Here is a 19,999-nt window from a genome sequence, read left to right as displayed (position 1 = left end):
TGGGGAGACAGATATTTATGCCCATTTTCTAGGGGGAAAAATTATGATCATAGAGGTCAAAGGATCAGCCAAGTTCACACAGTTAGCTATTGATTGAGCAAGCAAGAAGGGAAAGATTAATTCTGACAGGGAGGAATCTATAACTTAGTGCAAAAGGCATGGAACTTGCCCTGGAATCCCAGCATCAGAATTACGAGCTCTGGATCACAGACAAGCAAGTTTCCTTCTTAGGGCTTCTATTTCCTTTTCTGTAAAATGGAATTCATAATCCCTGCCTTGTTAGGTTATGTGATATGAAATTAGGTAACATGTACAAGTGCCTTGCAAATAGACCTTTTTTCCTTTATGGTGAAATCTGAGCAGCATTGAATAATACAAATTATCCTTTTTGTCCTTATGGCAACAGATGGACCAAACCAACTGGACAAGTGTATCCATTTTGTTCTCTTGGGCATTTCCACCTATCCAGAAGAGTAGATCTCATTCTTCCTTCTTTTTCCACTCATGCATGCCATCAATATTTCTGGCAACTTTGCCATCATTACACCGATTATCTCTGACCCTCACCTCTATATCCCCAAGTAAATCTTCCTCAGTAACCTGGCCTTGGCAGTTATCTGCTTCACCTCCACCACAGTCCCCAAGATGCTACAAAACATCTTCTCTCCTACAAAGGCCATATCTTATATGGGGTGCCTAGCCCAGACTTATTTCTTCATTTGCTTTGCAGCAATGGAAAACTTCCTCCTGGCTGTGATGGCCTATGACAGGTACATAGCCATCTGCCACCCTTTCCACTACCCTATGATTCTGACCAGAATTTGGTGTGCACAGATAGTGGGTGTGTGCCATGTCCTCTCCCACCTTCATGCCTTGCTGCACACCCTTCTCATGGGCTGCCTGATCTTCTGTGAAGAAAACAGGATCCCACACTTCTTCTGTGACCTCTACCCTCTGATGCAGATCTCCTGTTCCAGCACCCGCCTCAACACTCTGATGATTCACACAGAATCTGTTATTGTCATCAAAGGAGTGTTGGCCTTCATCACTGCTTCTTATCCCCACATCAATTCAGTAGTTGTCCGGATCCCATCAGCCAAGGGCAAATGGAGAGCCTTTTCTACCTGTGGCTCCCAACTCACTGTGGTGGCTATATTTTATGGCACCCTCACATGGGTCTACTTCCGGCCCCTTTCCATCTATTCAGTAATCAAAGGTCGCATAATAACAGTCACATACACATTGGTAACCCCCATGCTGAACCCCTTCATCTACAGCCTGAGGAATGCAGATGTCAAGGGAGCCTTCAGAAAATGGATAAGCAGAATAAGAACTTCTTTCTTTGGATAAAACCCCAACACACAGTTCCAAGTTTTCCCTATGATTTGGGAGACACGTTTTTACCACTTATAGATCTGTTTCCTCTAGAACTTCCCATAAATATCTGCACTAGGTACATATCATGTAGACTGTTTAACTCATTAGGATTTTTCCTAAGATATCCCTTCAAACCAAGGCACATACCTGGGGATGAATCTGGACCCGGTATTGTGGGATTGAGAACATCTTGACCAAAAGGGGGATGTGAAAGGAAATGATTTAAAGAATTGGAGGCACTAACAGAGAAACCAAATTGAAGCTTTATAGGGTCAGGGAGAAAGTGGATTCTGGTGTCCTTGCTCTAGCCTGGTCCTCTGTCCTCAGTGTTAACTGAAATAGCTATCAGGAAAGCCCTTAGAAAGCTTGGGAGAGTGAAGAACAGATGATTATTGCCCATCTTAGGCACTTACACCAGCTTACACAGATGCTGCACTATACTTGGAGGTTCGAAGAGAGTGATTTAGGGCCACTGAGGGAGTAAGACCACGTGTAATTCTTCTGGATCTTTGGAGACAATCTTGCAAAAAGTTAATGGAAGTTTGTTTCCTTACTCACTTCCACATTTGTACACCAGGAACTTGGTGGCACAGTCAGAGATGATGATCCCATGGGGAAAGCAAGGGTTGTGTATATTTACAGCTTGTGAAAGACAGTCATAAGCTAGAGAAGGGAGCAATCAGATTCAAAAAAGCATTAAGAGGTTTTTTACAATCAGGTGCCTTTTCTGTATGCTGTTTATTTTTTATGTATTTATTCACATGCTAATTGTTTATTAGTGAGTAGAATCCAGGGAAGAAACATATATGTTGTTTTTGGCACGGTTTGACTATTCATTCCATGGAGCAGAAATAAATAGAGTGGAATGAAGGCATGATGAGGCAAGACTTTAATGGCCTTTCCAGGTGAGAAATGAACTTTGAGAGTGACTGATGAGGAGGCATAAATTTTAGAGAGATAGTTATCAAATAGATGATAAACATGGGAGCTAACTTATAAGTAATCTAATAAAACATATAAACATAAGATAACATGTTTATCCTAAATATAAATTTTCCTCAAATCAGCTATAATGTAAAGTTGAATTTTCCCCTAATCTAGTCTACTTCTGAGTCATATATCCCTGGATATGATTTATCAGCCAAAGAGCAGGGAAGTTGGGGGTAAAATTTTCTCACACAAATTTACTCCTTCTCTCTCACTTTCTTTTTATTTTCCCTACAACTGATTACATCTTTTGTTTCCTTATAACTATCTACCTTCTAATTGAGGAGAGATTCAGTAATAAAAATATACCATAATTTCAAGTAGTGCATGTGCAACCAAAAGAAGTAGAGTAGGACAACATGATGGAAATTAATATTATGAAGGGCAAATTTAGATGAAATTTCTGAAAACACCTCTCTAAGGAGAAGATATTTAAACAAAGACTGAAATGAAGTGATGAGCTAAATCACGGGAACATAAGAGAGAAGAATATCCCAGGCAGTGGAAACTGTAAGTGCAAAGGTCAAAAGCAGGATTGCACACAGAGTTTGTGGAAAATAAACAGGTGTGGTTAGAACACAATGAGAGAGGGAAAGAGTAGAAGGAGATGAAGTCAAAGAACAGAAGGCCAAATCTTGTGAGGCTTTGTAGGACATGGCAAAGAATTCAGATTTTATGCTGTGTGACAGAAACGTTTTGGAAGGTTTTGAGCAGAAGAGTAATATGAATTAAGTTTCTAGAAGATTATTCTGGCCCCTTTATGGAGAGGTGATTACAAGGGAACTGAAGAGGATGTGGAATTTAAGACTTTACTATAGTAATGTACTTGGGAGGATGCTGTCTTGGACTACAGTGGTAGTGGTATAGGAGAAAGTGTTTAGGTGTGGTATATCATTTGAACACAAAGCCAGTAGGACTGGCTGAGAAATTATATGAGGGAAAGAAAATAATCATGAATGAATCCTGGGTTTTTGCATGAGCTATTGGATATGGTGGCACCCTTTATTAATATGGGACATAATAAGGGAAGAGTATATTTAGAAGGTAGGGGAATCATGAGTTCCTTTTGTAAATAATAAATGACATGCTCTTAGACACACAAGTGTAGATGTTGAGCATGCAGCTGGATATATGAGTTTAAAGTTGAAGAGAGATTTCAGAGTTGGAGATAAAAATGTTGAAGTTGTCAACTATAAATGATATTTAAAGTAGTGGGACTAGTTAAGAACACAAATGGAGACAAAGAAAAGGAAAAGACAAATTACTGTATCCTGGGACACTCCAATATTTAGGAGGAGGAAAAAGAAGAATCCAACTTAAAGATTGAAAGGGAGACTCCAGTAAAGAAAGAAAACCATGAGAAGTGGTGTCTTGAAAGCTAAATTTTAAAAAGAACTGAGTAATCAACATGTCAAATGCTACTGAGAAGGTGAGTAAGATGAGGACTGATTACCAGCCTCTGGGCTTGGCAAAATGGAAGTCACAGGGAAAAAAAAGTCATTCATTGGAGTGGTGAGTACAAAAAGCTGACTGGATCAGGTGAAGGAGAGAATGTGAGATTAGGACATGGATGAATTCAGAGAATATAAAAAACTCAAGGAGTTTTTCTATAAAGTAGGTTAGTGGAGAGGAAATGACCATGGTAACAGCATGCCCACATGCAGCTCAACCCTTGGGAAAATGGAGGCATGAGCAGAGAAGTCTACACTGAGACTAGGAGATAATCTTGACCCATATTTTTTCTATATCAGCCTAGTTACCCTCAATGATACATCTCCTAGGAAATCCCTTAGAGAGCTTTGGAAGACTGGGGACAGGATTAATAATAGTCAATTGTTTTAAAACACAGCTAGACACATTCAAATGTTGACCTGGGCATAAGAGACTGGGTAAAAACACATGACAACCCATTCCTGAGAGAGATTCTTCACACCTGAAATAGCTGGTTGGTTGTTTCCACATATGAAATCTGGAGATTGGTGATCAGGAGGCAGGAGGTGTGAATGTTCTGATTCCTTCAATATGTGAAGCCTCAAATAAAATAGCAAATGTGCCTTGAGATTCATAAAGGATTCAAAGAAGTCCAGGTGTGCATTGTATGTTCTAAGAGACAGAAAGTTTTCACCTACAAAAGTGCATGGGTTAGAATAAGTGTTTGAAGACACCATAATTCAATTAAAGTCAATGTTATTTAGGTGACTCCCTTGCTTCCACTGTAAATGCTGTGGAAAGAAACATCTCAATTTAAAGGGATGTTTATTCATTAGCCACAAGCTAGCTGAGATGGCTATCTCATGATTAGCTAGCTGTTGATTAGCAACTGGCAATCCTTAATGGGAAACCAATATTATTGCTTAGTCAGAAGCTGACTAGAATCTGAGGCATAGTCTGCATCTTTGGTTCCTGCAATTACCAGCCACAGAATAAGGAGGTGGAAAAGGGAGTCAGTCTCTCCCTTTCTCTCTCTCTCTTTCTCTCTCTCTTCCTCTCTCTCCTTCCCCTTGAATATTTTCCACAGATCTCTATCTCAAAGATATAAAAAGACATGAAAACACTTTCAGCTCTGAATTTTCCATATTCCAGAAGAAACACAAACGTCTATTAACAACGCTCCATGTGAAAACAAGACGGGAAGATGGATATATGACATAGAGACATAAATTGATGGTGCTGTTTATCTGCAGGTGCACACAAGTTCATGGGAATATCCAATATAACAAGACCCTCTGAATTCATCCTCTCAGGACTCTCCTCTCACCCTGAGGACCAGAAGCCACTCTTTGCCCTCTTTCTTATCATATACCTGGTCACCTTGATGGGAAATTTGCTCATCATCTTGGCCGTATTCTCTGATCTTCAGCTCCAAAACCCCATGTATTTCTTCCTAAGCATCTTATCTTCTGCTGATATTTGCTATACAACAGTCATAGTCCCCAAGATGCTGGTGAACTCCTTATCAGAGACAAAGACCATTTCCTATGCTGAATGTCTGGCACACATGTATTTCTTCCTGGTCTTTCGAAACACAGACAGTTATCTCCTGGCAGCTATGGCCCTTGACTGCTATGTAGCCATTTGTAACCCCTTCCACTATGTCACTATTATGAACCACAGACATTGTGTGTTACTAGTGGCCTTCTCTATCGCTTTCTCCTTTCTCCACTCCCTCCTACATGTCCTCCTGGTTAATCGGCTGACCTTTTGTGCTTCAAATATTATCCATCATTTTTTTTGTGATCTTAACCCAGTTCTGAATCTATCCTGCTCTTCAACCTCTGCCAATGAAGTTGTGGCCATGACAGAAGGAGTGGCCTTTGTGATGGCCCCATTTATCTGTATCATCTCTTATGTGCGAATCTTCATTGCCGTGATCACCATCCCCTCAGCTGCTGGAAAACGCAAAGCCTTCTCCACCTGCAGCTCTCATCTCACTGTGGTAACCCTGTTTTATGGGAGTATTAGCTATGTCTATTTACAGCCTCTGGCCAGTGATACCATCAAGAGCAGGATAGCAACAATCATCTACACTGTAGTGACACCAATGTTGAACCCATTTATCTACAGTCTAAGGAACAAAGACATGAAACAGGGCTTAGAGAAACTTATAAGCAGGATTAAGTCTCAAATGGATGGGCTTTCTTCTACAGAATCTAACAATATCTGTGAGTTCTGATCCCAAGATGTGTGTGTGTTTATGAGAGAGAGTATGGCACCAGATGCAAGTCTTGTGTGATAAATTCTCTTGTCATTTGCAACTGTACCTGTAGTTTCCACCTCCCAGCCTGTGGTCTCTATCATCTCTAGTCTGACAATTCTACCAATGTTTTGGTACCTATCCCTCAGTCATAAACTTACCCCATTACATCTCTCCGTTCCAGAAAAATCACATTCTCTTTTCTCCTTCCATGTTTATTTAGAATCTCCCATATTTCCTAAATCTTCTCTGTAGAGATTCACCCAAGTTTGGTCACTTTAATTACCAGATAATTCTTACACATATCTATATAGAAATTTACATCCTCAAAAATATTCTTATGCATACATATCTACATTTTTCTATTTGAAACTGTCAGAAATTTTTTGCAGGAGTATTTGCGTGTGTGCAGGCATGTATGTATATATATTTGAAGACTAGGAGCTTCCAACTGGAGAGTCTGACTTCCCTCATCATGCTATAACAGAACTATGGCCTTATCTTTTACTTTCTCCAACACATGAGCTCTGATGTCATTAGGTATACAACAAATGATGTTGCTCTGCCAATGCTTAGCAAGACAGCTCTATGGCTGTTGGGTCATTCCTCTTCCTCCCCTTCATATGTTCAAGGTCCACTCATCCCCTGGCTCTTCCTGAGACTCCTTGCCTATGTGCTCTTCTTTCTAGGGAGGTCTATATTTCCACTATCTCTTCTATGTGTCAATATTTTTAGAATAAAGGATGTTTTATTCCATATCATCAGAAATGCTTCCTATAGTCACTGAAGACAAAGTCAAATATCAATAAATGAAGATTATTAGTAAGGATATTTTAGTTGAGAGTGCCTGATATGAAAGATGGTATCAATTTAATTGAGGAATGAGTTACATGATTTAGGAAAGCAGTCAGATGAATTAACTTACAAATTTGTTAAGAAAAGCAATAGTTTAGTGTGATTCTCAATAGTTTAGTGTGATTCTCTATCTCTTTCTTTCATTTTATTTGTATTTTAATAGATGAAAATGTCTACATCAAACAAATTAATCTCTAACGGTATTTTAGACAAGAGACAGAAGAATAATCATAAAGTTTTAAATAAAACAAAAAGGAGTCTCTTAAATCCCTTTGATTTTGCAACAATCATCCCTACCTAGGGCAGGGCAGAATCAGGATAAGGATTTATTACTCAATTTCATTCCTTTATTACATTTATAACAAATTAGTTTTAAGTTCTGTGCCAATTCTGATCAACTGATGACTTCTTGCATTGTGTGGTAAGAAGACTTATGTGCCTATCTCTAAGCCCTACAATTTAAATGATGGGTTGCTGTAATATTATCTAAAGACATGGAAACAAGGAGTACTGGTACAAATAGCAAGTAAATTTCCAGAGTCTCCATAAGCCTCAAGATTAGGGCATATAAAAAGGAACTTTATTTCTATAAATTCATTTTATTTTTTGGCTTTGCACCCTCAGTCTGCCTAACTGCAACCCAACTCTGATAATCCAGTCAATCCAATCAATCCAATCATTTCTCAGTCCCTTCTGATTTACAATTTTGGCGCTTTCATTTGTTTCCCAACTCTCAAGACTTTTACTGTCACTTGAAGTCCTATTTCTAAACTCCAAGGGCATATGCAACTTCCCCCTGATGTACCTAAGGACAGATTAATACATTTCTTACTCAAGTCTATCCTTGATTGAATGCTAGAATCTGTTGCTAACTTCTCACCTTGTTCCTTCTTTTTGTCACCATGGACAATGCCCCTAAGTTTACATTAGTGATTTGCAACTGGCTTTCATTACTCTTTCTACTCTCTCATGATGACCCCACATCTCAACTTGTTCCATCTTTTTGTCACCATGGACAATGTCATCATGACCCCACTGGCCATCATCAGATGGTTTGTGCCATAACACTTTGATGTCAGTCTCTTCTTCTCTCCCTATCAACCAGGCTTTGGCTTTCACTCATTTAATTTGAATGAGTCCCTCAAGATTCTTGGAAAACTTTTGGATTACCTACAGGAAAATATGTGGGGAAATCTCCAGTCTACTGGTACCTACAAATCCCAATACCACCATTTTTACTGCTCCTCCTAATCCCAGGAGGATAAGGAGCACTAGGACAACCCTTGAATTGGAAACACAGCACACATCCAATCTAGTTTCAGATTTTCAGATTTAAAGGGCCTTCCTAAAGCCTCTCTGAATTTATCTAAATTTGTTCCTTCAGTTTGATTTCTCTTTCAATTCTTCCCTATGACAAATATAGATCCTTAGTACTGACACTTAAAAACTATGAATTTGGCATATCTGTTCACTAACACATCTTCAGTAATTCTGCTGGCAAAAACTGAAAATTAAATGGTAGTAATTGCCTCAAATTTTTAATCCACAACATATGCCTGCCACATTTCTTCCATTCTGGTCATAAAATCAGATTTCAGAACCTGTAAAGTCTCTGAGTTATGGGTCATGTATAAGAGACATAAAATTAAAACTTTACCGTAACTTCTAACTTGCCCAGAAATTAGAGCCACAATGTAAAACTAGTGAGAGATTGGGGTGCAAAAATCAATATTAGGATAAAAACACATGGGAACCCAGTTTCAAACTGAAGCATCCCCTGGATAAAGAATTACTGTGACCACAGGCATACTGAAGATGCTCCTGCCATCAGACTCTTGAATTGTGTGGAAAAAAATAGAGAAATGTCTTGTCTTCTATCAAGATCTGTAAAGGCAGAACCTGTGACAGCTCCTTATCTTGCCTTTTTCAGCACAGCTGAATTCAAAACTGAGCATCCACTCTCCCCAGTAAGTAACATTTTACTTGACCTTGTTCATTCATTCATTAAAGATTTATTAGGCACCCAAAGATCCAATACTAAGCACACAGAAAACAATATTGAAGAAGATAAGGTACATATCCATGAAGGAGTCCTAAAGGAGATAACAGAATGGGCTGAATGGGTAGTAGTGAAGACAGGAACAGAAAGCCCCTTCCTGTTGCTTAGGAAAACTAAACAACTTAAATAATGATAACCTATTGTAATGATTCGACTCACAGGGAAAACAATGGAATAGAAAAATCTCTGACACCCTGCCAGATTTAAAAAAAAAAAAAAAAAAAAAAAAGGGAAACTATGTACAGCCAGGATCAAAGTGTATGGAAAAAACAGATGAGGAAAGAGCAACTCATTCTGGATACAGTTCAGCATCTCAACAGCTGGATTATTGGTCATTGGTCAACCTCTGTACTGAGGGTCCCTTGGGTCTTGGGGAGGCCCACGGGAATTCCCCTGTGGTTGGCTGACAAAAGGCAAACCTGTAAAAACAAAAAAAAGGGGGGAGGGAGGACCTGTAACTGGCCATCCAGTGAATGGCAGCTCAGGTTCAAAGCTGAGGATAAAGGTTCAAATCCCCACATTCTAAAGGACAATCCAGTAGCTGGAATCCAGCCACTGCAAGCTCCCCTACCACCAACCACCACTCCATCCCTGCTTTTCTCAGTGTATGAAGAGGAGTGAGAGGGAAGAAGGACATGGCCTTTCAGTAGGGGAAAGGAGTGCCTGCCTCCCCAAAGCCAAGATGGGCTGGGGTAAATGTACGGATTTTAATTCAATGTGCAAGGGTGAAGCTTCTGAAGGGATTCAGGGGAGGGAATGGAATAATCCAATATGTTTTTTTAAATTATCACAATATATAAAATACCTATGGAAGAATACATAGGAAGCAGGTCACATTTTACTTTGGGGAAGGAAACTGAGTCAAGAAGGGGGAAGGCTTTGCTTTCACAGTATTTCTTTTTTATATTGGTTAAATTATTTAAATTACCCCTATAAAAATTTAAATTAAAAATCAATAAATAAATCAGTTCAGCAGAAGCATGGAGAGTGGACTAGAAATGGTCAAGAGATGAAGCAGAAAGAGAATGAAAGAGAGAGGGAAGACACAAAAAATCTATTACAGTGAGAAAGCATGGTGACTTGGAATAGGGTGATGTTTAAGAAGCTATTTGTTGGGTTGCTTTTCTGACAGCTTTCTTCATGCTTCCTTTCTTTTTTTTCTATTTTTTAATGATTCCTTTCTTTTCTGTTTCTACATATTAGTTTGCATTTTCTAGAAATTTACATAATAGAATCACTCTGAGTTACTATGTATTTTCTGATTTCTTTCACTGAGCATATTTAATTTGAGATTCATCTATGTTGTTGTGTGTATCAATAGTTCATTCCCTTTTATTGGTGAGTGATGTTTCATTGCATTAACAGTTTGTTTAACCATTTACCTAATAAAGACTTTGGGGTTGTTTTCAATTTTTTTTTACTATTACAAATAAAACTGAAATTAACATTTGTATGCAAGTCTTTCTGTGGACATATACTTTCATTTCTCTAGGATAATACCAAGAAGTGAAAGAATTGGTGACACGCTTAACTTTTTAAAAAGGTCACAAACTGTTTTCCAAAGTAATTGTGCCATTTTACATTCCACTAGCAGTATAGGAGAATTCCAATTGCTTCACATCCTCATAATTCAGTATTTTTTGCTTACATTTTTTGTAACATTCATACCACACAAAATTTCCCATTTTAACCACTTTCAAGTGTACAATTCAGTAATATTAAATACCTTAAAAATGTTGTGCTGCCACAACCATCAATCATCACTGAAACATTTTCATTACCCCCAAAAATAAACTCTGTACCCATTCCCTACTCCAGCCTGTGGCAAGCTGTAATCTTCTTTCTGACTCTATGACTAGCCTTATTATTTTTATAATTCTAATCAGTGTGTATCTCATTATGGCTTTAATTGGCATTTTCTTAATGCTTAATGATTTTGAGCATCTTTTACTGTGTTATTTCCAACATATATCCTCTTTAGCAAAATATCTGTTCAAATATTTTGGCCATTTTTAAATTAGGTTGTTTGTCTTATTGTTGAATATTGACAGTTCTATATATAATTTACATACAAACTTGTTATCAGATATGTGATTTGCATATAAATGCTTCCTATCAGTGTTTCTTTTAATCTCTTAAGAATGTCTTTTGAAGATCAGAGGTTCTCAATTTTTATGAAGTTCAACGTATCAATTTTTTCTTTTGGGAACCATGCTTTTGGAATTGTATCTAAACACTATACCTAACACAAACTCTACAGATTTTCTCTTGTAGAAGTTTTATACTTTTATGTTTTACATTTAAGGCTATGATCTATTTTACTTTTTGTATACAGTGTAAGATATAGGCCAAAGTTCCATTCTTATCACCCACATCCATACTTCGATCTCTCCTGATAACTGAGCCTGCCCTGTGTTCATATAACATCTGTTTGACTTCCTCAAATGACAGAGAACACAAAACATAATAAGCAAGCTATTCATTTCTGGGGTAGTTCCTATATCAATAAGAATCCACCTCACTGAAATAATGTCTTCTAATATTTTCGGCAACTATTGATGTATAGAATGTGGTACTTCTTATTCTATCAATCTATCAATTTTTCCCTTCTGTACTCTAGGATTTCTTTATCATTCAGAAAGCCCTTCTCTAAAACTATATATAAGATACTCTCCTATATTATATATTTCCATTCTTTAGTTTTGGAATATTTTGTAGTGATCAAAAGTAATAAATTTATTTTATCAGATACAGCTTATTCAACATTTTTACAATATTGTCACAAATTTAAAGTGTTACCATTAACATATTCAAAATCTCTGTGATATAGAGAAAGAACAGCAAACTAACCCCAGAGCAACCAAAAGGAAATAAATAACACAGTTTAGAGCAGAAATAAATGAATTTGAGAACATAAAGACAATAGAGAGAATCGACAAAACCAGTAGTTGGTTCTTTGACAAAATCAGTAAAATCACTGGACCCTTAACTAGGCTGACAAGAAAACAACAGAGAGGATGCAAATAAATAAAATCAGAAATGGGAGGTGGGACATAACTACAGAAATAAAGGAGAAAATGAGAGGATACCATCAGCAACTATAAGCTAACAAATCAGACAACTTACATGAAATGGACAATTTCCTAGAAGAGCATGAAACAGCCAACACTGACTCAAAAAAAGAAATGGAAGACCTCAAAAGCCAATCACAAGTAAAAAGATTTAATCAATCATCAAAAACTTTCCAAAAATGAAAAGTCCAGGACCAGATGGCTTCACATGTGAATTCTACCAAGCACTTAAGAAAGAATTAGCACCAATCCTGCTCAAACTCTTCAAAAAAAAAAAAAAAAAAAACATTGAAGAGGTGGGAAAGCTACCTAACATATTCTGTGAAGCCAATATCACCATAATACCAAAGTCAGACAAAGATACCAGATACTACAGGAAAAGAAAATTACAGACCAATCTCTTTAATGAATATAGATGCAAAAATCCTCAACAAAATACTTGCAAATAGAATCCAGCCGCATATTAAAAGAATGATGGACCATGACCAAGTGGGGTTTTATTCCAGGTATGCAAGGGTGGTTCAACACAAGAAAATCAAATGATGTAATGCACCACACATCAATAAATCAAAGGGGAAAATCCACATGATCATCTCAACTGATGCAGAAAAGGCATTAGAAAAATTCAACATCCTTTCTTTATATATATATATATTTTTTTTTTTTATTGAGATTGTTCAGATACCATACAACTATCCAAAGATCCAAAGTGTACAATCAGTTGCCCATGGCACCACCATACAGCTGTCCATCCATCAACACAATTTTTTTTTTCAATTTTTAGAACATTTTCACTACTCCAGAAAAGAAATAAAGACAAAAAAAAAGGAAACTCAGATCCTCCCATACCCTAACCATGCTCCCCCCTCCATTATTGATTCATAGTTTTGGTACAGTACATTTGTTACTGTTGATGAAAGAATGTTAAAATACTACTAACTGTAGTATATAGTTTGCAATAGGTATATATTTTTACCTATATGCCTCTCTATTATTAACTTCTAGTTATAGTGTCATACATTTCTTCTAGTTCATGAGAGAGATTTCTAATATTTATATAGTTAATCATGGACATTGTCCACCACAAGATTCACTGTTTTATACATACCCATCTTTTAACCTCCAACTTTCCTTCTGGTGACATGTGTGACTCTGAGCTTACCCTTTCCACCACCTTCACACACCTTTTAGCACTGTTAGTTATCCTCATTACATGTTACCATCACCCCTGTCCATTTCCAAATATTTAAGTTCACCCTAGTTGAACATTCTGCTCATAATAAGCAACCGCTCCCCATTCTTTAGCCTCTTATATATCCTGGTAACTTATATTTCATGTCTATGAGTTCACATATTATAAATAGTTCATATCAGTGAGACCCTGAAATATTTGCCTTTATCTGTCTGTCTTATTTCACTCAATATAGTGCCCTCAAGTTTTCTTCATCAACCCATTTCTTTTAAGATGGTTGTGTTCAAACACTATATGTTCTGTCCTAAGTAAACAATCATTGGTTCCCCAAATAGTCACATATTTATGTATTGAGCACCATTGCCTCTCTCTACATAAGGACATTTCTTCCACAAAGATGGATGAAGAGTCAAAGAAGGCAGAGAGACAAAAGAAAAAGGCAAGAGAAAGAGAGAAAAACAAACAAACAAACTTCATAGCTAGAAGGTGACAAAAGGAAAGATAGCATTAACCTAAAGTAGAATAAAGAGTCAAACATCACCAATGCCAGGAGTCCCATACCCTTCCCCTATTCCCCACCACCCCATATGCATTCGGTTTTGGTGTACTGCTTTTGTTACATTAAAGGAAACACAATACAATGTTTCTGTTAATTCTAGCCTCTAGTTTGCATTGATTATATTTTCCCCCCAATCCCACCCTATTTTTAACAACTTGCAATGTTGACATTCATTTGTTCTACCTCATGTAAAAACATATTTGTACCTTTTATTACAATCATTGAGCACCCTAGGTTTCCCTGAGGGGGGTTACACAGCCCCAGTCTTTATCGTTCTTTTGTTCTCATGTCCCACATGATCCCAGCCTTCCTGTTTCAACCATATTCACAGTCATCTTTGTTCAGTGTACTTACACTTCTGTGCTACTATCTCCCAAAATTGTTTTCCAAACCTCTCACTCCTGTCTTTTCCTTTCTGTTTGCAGTGCTTCCTTCAGTGTTTCCTGTAGAGCAGGTATCTTGTTCACAAACTCTGTCATTGTCTGTTTATCAGAGAATATTTTAAGCTTTCCCTCATATCTAAAGGATAGTTTTGCCAGATGTAGGATTCTTGGTTGGTGATTTTTCTCTTTCAGTATCTTCAATACATCACCCCACTTCCTTCTTGCCTCCATGGTTTCTATTGGGAAATGTGCACATAGTCTTATCAAGCTTCCTTTGTATGTGATAGATCGCTTTTCTCTTGCTGCGTTCAGGATTCTCTCTTTATCTTTGATGTTTGATAATCTGATTATTAAGTGTCTTGGCATAGGCCTATTCAGATCTATTCTGTTTGGAGTATGCTGCACTTCTTGGATTCGTAATTTTATGTCTTTCATAAGAGATGGGAAATTTTCATTGATTATTTCCTCTATTATTGCTTCTGCCCCTTTTTCCTTCTCTTCTCCTTCTGGGACACCAATGACACATAAATTCTTGCTTTTCATTTTGTCTTTAGGTTCCCAGAGACGTTGTTCCTATTTTTTCATTCTTTACTCTATATGTTCTTTTGTGTGTAGGCTTTCAGGTGTCTTGTTCTCCAGTTCCTGAGTGTTTTCTTTGCCTCTTAGAGATCTGCTGTTGTATGTTTCCATTGTGTCTTTCATCTCTTGTGCTGTGCCTTTCATTTTCATAGATTCTGCCTGTTGGTTTTTTGAACTTTCAATTTCTACCTTATGTACATCCTGTGTTTTCATTATATGGTTTAGCTCTTTTGCCATATCTTCCCTAAACTTTTTGAATTGACTTATTATTAGTTGTTTCAATTCCTGCATCACAGTTGAAGTGCAAGTTTGTTCCACTGACCGGGCCATAACCTCATTTTTCTTGGTGTAGGTTGTAGTTTTCTGTTGTCTAGGCATGGTTTCCTCGGTTAACCCAATCAGGCTTTCCCAGACCAGAATGGGCTAAAGTCCCAGAAGGGAGAAATATTCAGTATCCAGTTTCCCTGAGGGTGTGTCTTAGAAAATTGGTACACCCTCTGATGCCTCCGGTCACTGTGCTTTTCTGCCCAGCAGGTGACACCTGTTAGCCTGTAACACTTGACTGGTGTAAGGAGGTGTGGCTCTTTTTCCCCAAGTTCTGAATGAAAGGCAGGTAGTAGAGCTGGGCCCCACCCCTTTCCTCTTAGAGAAGATAGACCCTTTACAAAGAAGTCATTAGCATTTCAATGGTCTCTCTCTGCCTGTGCTATACCCTTGTCTGGGTCACAGAACTGGGAACTGAAAATGGCTGAGGCTTTCTCTACTGAGCCAAAAAAGGAACAGAAAGTCCCCTTCAGAGCTTGTCTGAGGCAACCCTCTGGCTCTCCAAGGTCAGTTGTCACCCAAAGCCTCCATCTGTTTGTTGGGGATTCCTACCTCGTAGTGAGCAGTTCACACTTGCTAATTAAAAACCCAGATGGAGTACAGCTGAGCTATATTTGCTTGCTGGGAGAAAGCTTCTCTCTGGTGCCATGAGGCTTTGTAGCTCGGGCTGTGGGGGAGGGGTCTCCCAATTTGGATCCACAGTTTTTACTTGCAGATTTTATGCTGTGATTTCGGGCATTCCTCCCAATTCAGGTAGGTGTATGATGAGTGGACAGTCACATTTGTACCCCCACAGTTATTCTGGATTATTTACTAGTTGTTTCTGGTTTTTATTAGTTGTTCCAGAGGGACTACTTAGCTTCCACTCCTCTCTATGCTGCCATCTTAGATCTTCCCAACATCCTTTCTTGATGAAAACACTTCAAAGGATAGGAAACTTTCTCAACATGATAAAGGGAATATATAAAAAACCCAAAACTAACATCATACTCAACAGGGAAAGACGGAAAGCTTTCCCTCTAAAAATCAGGAACAAGACAAGGATGCCCACTGTCACCATTGTTATTCAACATAGTGCTGGAAATTCTAGATAGAGCAATTAGGCAAAAAAAATTTAAAAAAAGAAAAAAGCATCCAAATTAGAAAGGAAGAAGTAAAACTTTCACTGTTGGCAAATGACATGATGCTGTATATAGAAAATAACAAAAAATCTATAGCAAAGCTACTACAGCTAATAAATGAGCACAGCAAAGTGGTAGGGTACAAGATCAACACACAAAAATCAGTAGGGTTTCTGTACACTAACAAGGAGCAATCTAAGGAAATTAAGAAAAAAATCTCCATTTACAATAACAACCAAAAGAATCAAATATTTAGGAATAAATTTAACTGAGGACATAAAAAACCCATACACAGAAATATAAAACATTGCTAAAAGACATAAATAAATGGAAGGACATATTGTGTTCATGGATTGGAAGACTAGGTATAGTTAAGATGTCAGTTCTACCCAAAATGATTTATACATTCAAGGCAATATCAATCAAAATCACAACTTACTTTGCAGAAATAAAAAAACCAATTATACAATTCATTTGGAAGGGAAGAGTTTCCCAAATAGCAAAAAATATTTTAAGAAAAAAAAAACAAAGTGGGAGGTCTCACACTACCTGACTTTAAAGCACAATACAAAGCTACATTTGCATCTTGAGATAATATACCAAATGGTAGATAATAAGTCCTGGGCTACTGCAGTGGCATTGGAGATGGAGACGAGAGGCAGACTTGGGAAATTGTGAAGAAAAAGTTTTGGTTTATTGAGCAAATAAATGGAAGGAGAGTGGGTAGTAGTAAGAGGAAACAATTGAGGGCAAGTCCCAGATCTGGCTTAGATAACCAGGCAGATGACTGTGCCAGTCATGGAAAGGGAAACAAGTTGGGTGTGATGGTGATAATGGATATGTACAGTTAAGTAGCTCAATTTAAATTTGGAGCTCAGAGAGAAATGTCTGAAAATAAATTATGGAAAGTTGAAAGACAGAGTGGAAACAGGCCTGGTTTAGAAAAACAACTTTCCCTTCTCCCATAATTATGTATCATCTGTTGGAAGCCCACACAGCCCATCTGTAGACCTGTCTTTCACTGTCAACTTCATCCTTCCAAGCTCTTCACTCCACCTGTTAGAGAATCTGTATCAAACAGAGGAAGTTTCCAGTGAAATCTTTGATAATCCCCAATAAATCCATGAATATCCCATTTCTTAACAATTCTTTCTTCTCTTCTCAACTCTGAGAAAACCAAGTCCTCAATAATCCCAGGCCTTATCCCTGTATTTCAACAATTCTCTCCACAGGCCTACTGTGGCAAGGCTCCAGTTCAGTATAAAAGACAAACACATGGTGTTAGGAATTGGACATACCTACATGAATAGAACACAGTACCTGCATTTATAAGCTCAGAGTTTAATGGGAGCTTCCACCCATCATGTGGGACAAAAATACAATTACAATATAGTACAAAGGGTTATGATGGATTTACCATCCAGCAGAGTTTGGGGAAAGGCTAGAGGCACCATTTATTTAATTTTATCTAAGGAGTCCAGAAAACTTCACAAAAGGTGATATCTGAACTAGGCCTTAAAAGATGAGTGCAATGTTTCAAAATAGGAGTAAGTTGATAAGTAAATTTCATTTGGGATGAGTTAGTCTGAGACATCAGTTTGATAATCCAAGGGAGTACAGATGGATGCACTAGACGAAAGCTCAGGAAATGGCTCCCATTCTGGAACAATATAATGCCTGTCTCCATAGAACATACATAGCTCCCACAGTGCATCAGAGCCAGTCAACTAAATGTGTAGTGCTCAACGGGATAGAGTAGAAAATGGGGCTGGCAAGATGGGGAGTATAGAGTAGCATAGGAATATTCACATAAACATTATCATCATCATTAACATTTTTTGAGTGATGACTATGTAGCCAGGCAGACTAATGCAAAATGAAAACATGATATCCCTTGTTCAAAAATTAAGAATTTCAAGACAGTGCCAGCAGAGTTTTAAACCAAGCACAGGGCTCTTTTGAGCACAAGTTGCAAGCCCATGAAGACAGCTCTGGTGCCAGGCAAACTAACTATTGCAAAACTAAAATCTTATTTAATAAAATAGTGAGGTCAGGATGACTGTTATCCTTACCTTTTAAATGGGAACCTGACGCACAGAGCTGTCTCATAATTGGTCAAAAGTCACACAAGTGGAAAGTGATAGGCAAGGATTTGTACTCAGACATTGACTCCAAAGCCCATGCTCTTAACCCGGCATCTATGTGCTCCACTTTATTCCAGTTCCCTGCTCCTCTAACAAAGCCTAAATTTTCTGCCTGCCACACCTTTACCAATTATCACATGTACCTCAAGACTATTCTTAACTGCCAGAGAGGTTTGGAAACTCAACTGAGGTCACACAGTGAGTGATAGAGCTGGATACAAACTCAGAGAATGTGTCTCCAGAGCTCCTCCTTTAACCTCTACACCAAAGCTAGGATATCAAGATTCACATCTGGATTTTCCACTTATTTCACCCAAAGCAAACTGTTAGTTTTAATCTCTTTTTATCTTTCTTTTTTTATCAGAAGTAAAAATTGAGGCTCAGACTAGAAAAGTATTGCAAAAGCTCACACAGCTTGAAGACACAGAACCAGCATCTGAATCTAGGCAGACTGGCTCAGAGTCTGTCCCTTAACCTCTTTCCCATGTCATCACATCTTCACCTAGATATGGTCTCACATGCAGACACAGGACCTCAGGGATGTTAGAGGCCACTACCCCTCCTTCCAGGGAGGCACACATAAGCCTACATACAGGCAAGCACATACATGTACACAGAGTACACATGTGCATGAACACGCTCCACTCTTGCCACTTCATGGCTCCAATTCACCTCCCTGGTATGAGGTACCCCTGGAGCCCAGGTTCCCCATAGGCTTCTGCACACATAACAATGAGGGAATCAGTAATGTTCTCACCTTCTGGGAAACCACAGGGCCAATCCCCCAGGCTGTAACATTCTGAGGACCAGGCCCCTGGGACTCCCTTGTTATCACCAATTCCCACTGGAGGTAGAGAAGAACCAGTACATTTCGAATGCTGTGTCTACACTTCTATCTGATCTCCTTCCTCAGACTCAGAGACTGATTTTGACCCCCTGGCAGGCCCCAGTCTCATTCAGGAGCCCAGAACTCTTCTGTTGAGCCCACAGGTAGGCAGTTTGAGGGATCATTGGGAATGGGGACTGTGGGTCAACATTTTTGTGTGATCCTCCTCCCTTTTCTTGATCCTATCTTCTCTCCTCCATCTCAAACTCCAGGAAGCATAGACTCTCCCTCTATTTTTTTTCCTTCCTCTCCATGTAATCCATTATCAAACACTTCTGGAGCATCTACTCTGAACAAAGCACTGTTCTAGACACTGGCCTTGGTCCTTAAATGGCATACCCTATATGCTGCAACTGAGACCCACATGGTTATCTTCTCAGGAAACTGGGTCAGCAGGGTTACAAGTGGACAAGAATGGCAGGATAATGCAGGGATTAGGAGCACACACTCTGGAGCTGGACTGCACTGTCTTCTAGATTTGCAAACTTAGTGAGTCACTCCAGTTTTCTTTCATTATTAAAAATGTGGTGGTTTGAAGTAAAGTTCTAAGAGCAGTGCCTGTCACACATAATTGCTATGTAACTAACTGCTAGCTATTAAATACCATGTTTGAAGATGTACAATGGAAGTGGCTGCAGTGAAGTGGGTATCTCCACACAAGAGGCACTGCCACCACAGCAGAATAACATAAGAGATTAGTTTTCAGTGAATACCACCTGAAGCACAACTAGTTGAACAGATTGATAAAAAATTATATATTTATTCACA

At 38.4% G+C, this 19,999-nt stretch overlaps 1 protein-coding gene and 1 pseudogene across 1 annotated transcript; both read left to right on the top strand.

The window, feature by feature from the left end:
* Positions 1–406: 406 nt before the first annotated feature.
* LOC119545291 lies at positions 407–1,350 on the top strand (annotated as a pseudogene).
* A 3,712-nt stretch (positions 1,351–5,062) lies between these two features.
* LOC119545290 (olfactory receptor 1L3-like) lies at positions 5,063–6,037 on the top strand. Its single transcript, XM_037850799.1, has one exon. It carries the CDS (start codon positions 5,063–5,065, stop codon positions 6,035–6,037), a length of 975 nt encoding a protein of 324 aa, XP_037706727.1.
* Positions 6,038–19,999: the final 13,962 nt, after the last annotated feature.

This window comes from Choloepus didactylus, chromosome 10 (assembly GCF_015220235.1).
Source record: "Choloepus didactylus isolate mChoDid1 chromosome 10, mChoDid1.pri, whole genome shotgun sequence".
Classification (NCBI taxonomy): Eukaryota; Metazoa; Chordata; class Mammalia; order Pilosa; family Megalonychidae; genus Choloepus; species Choloepus didactylus.
Note: the sequence above shows the minus strand (reverse complement) of the source record. Positions and strands in the feature narration are given on the sequence as shown.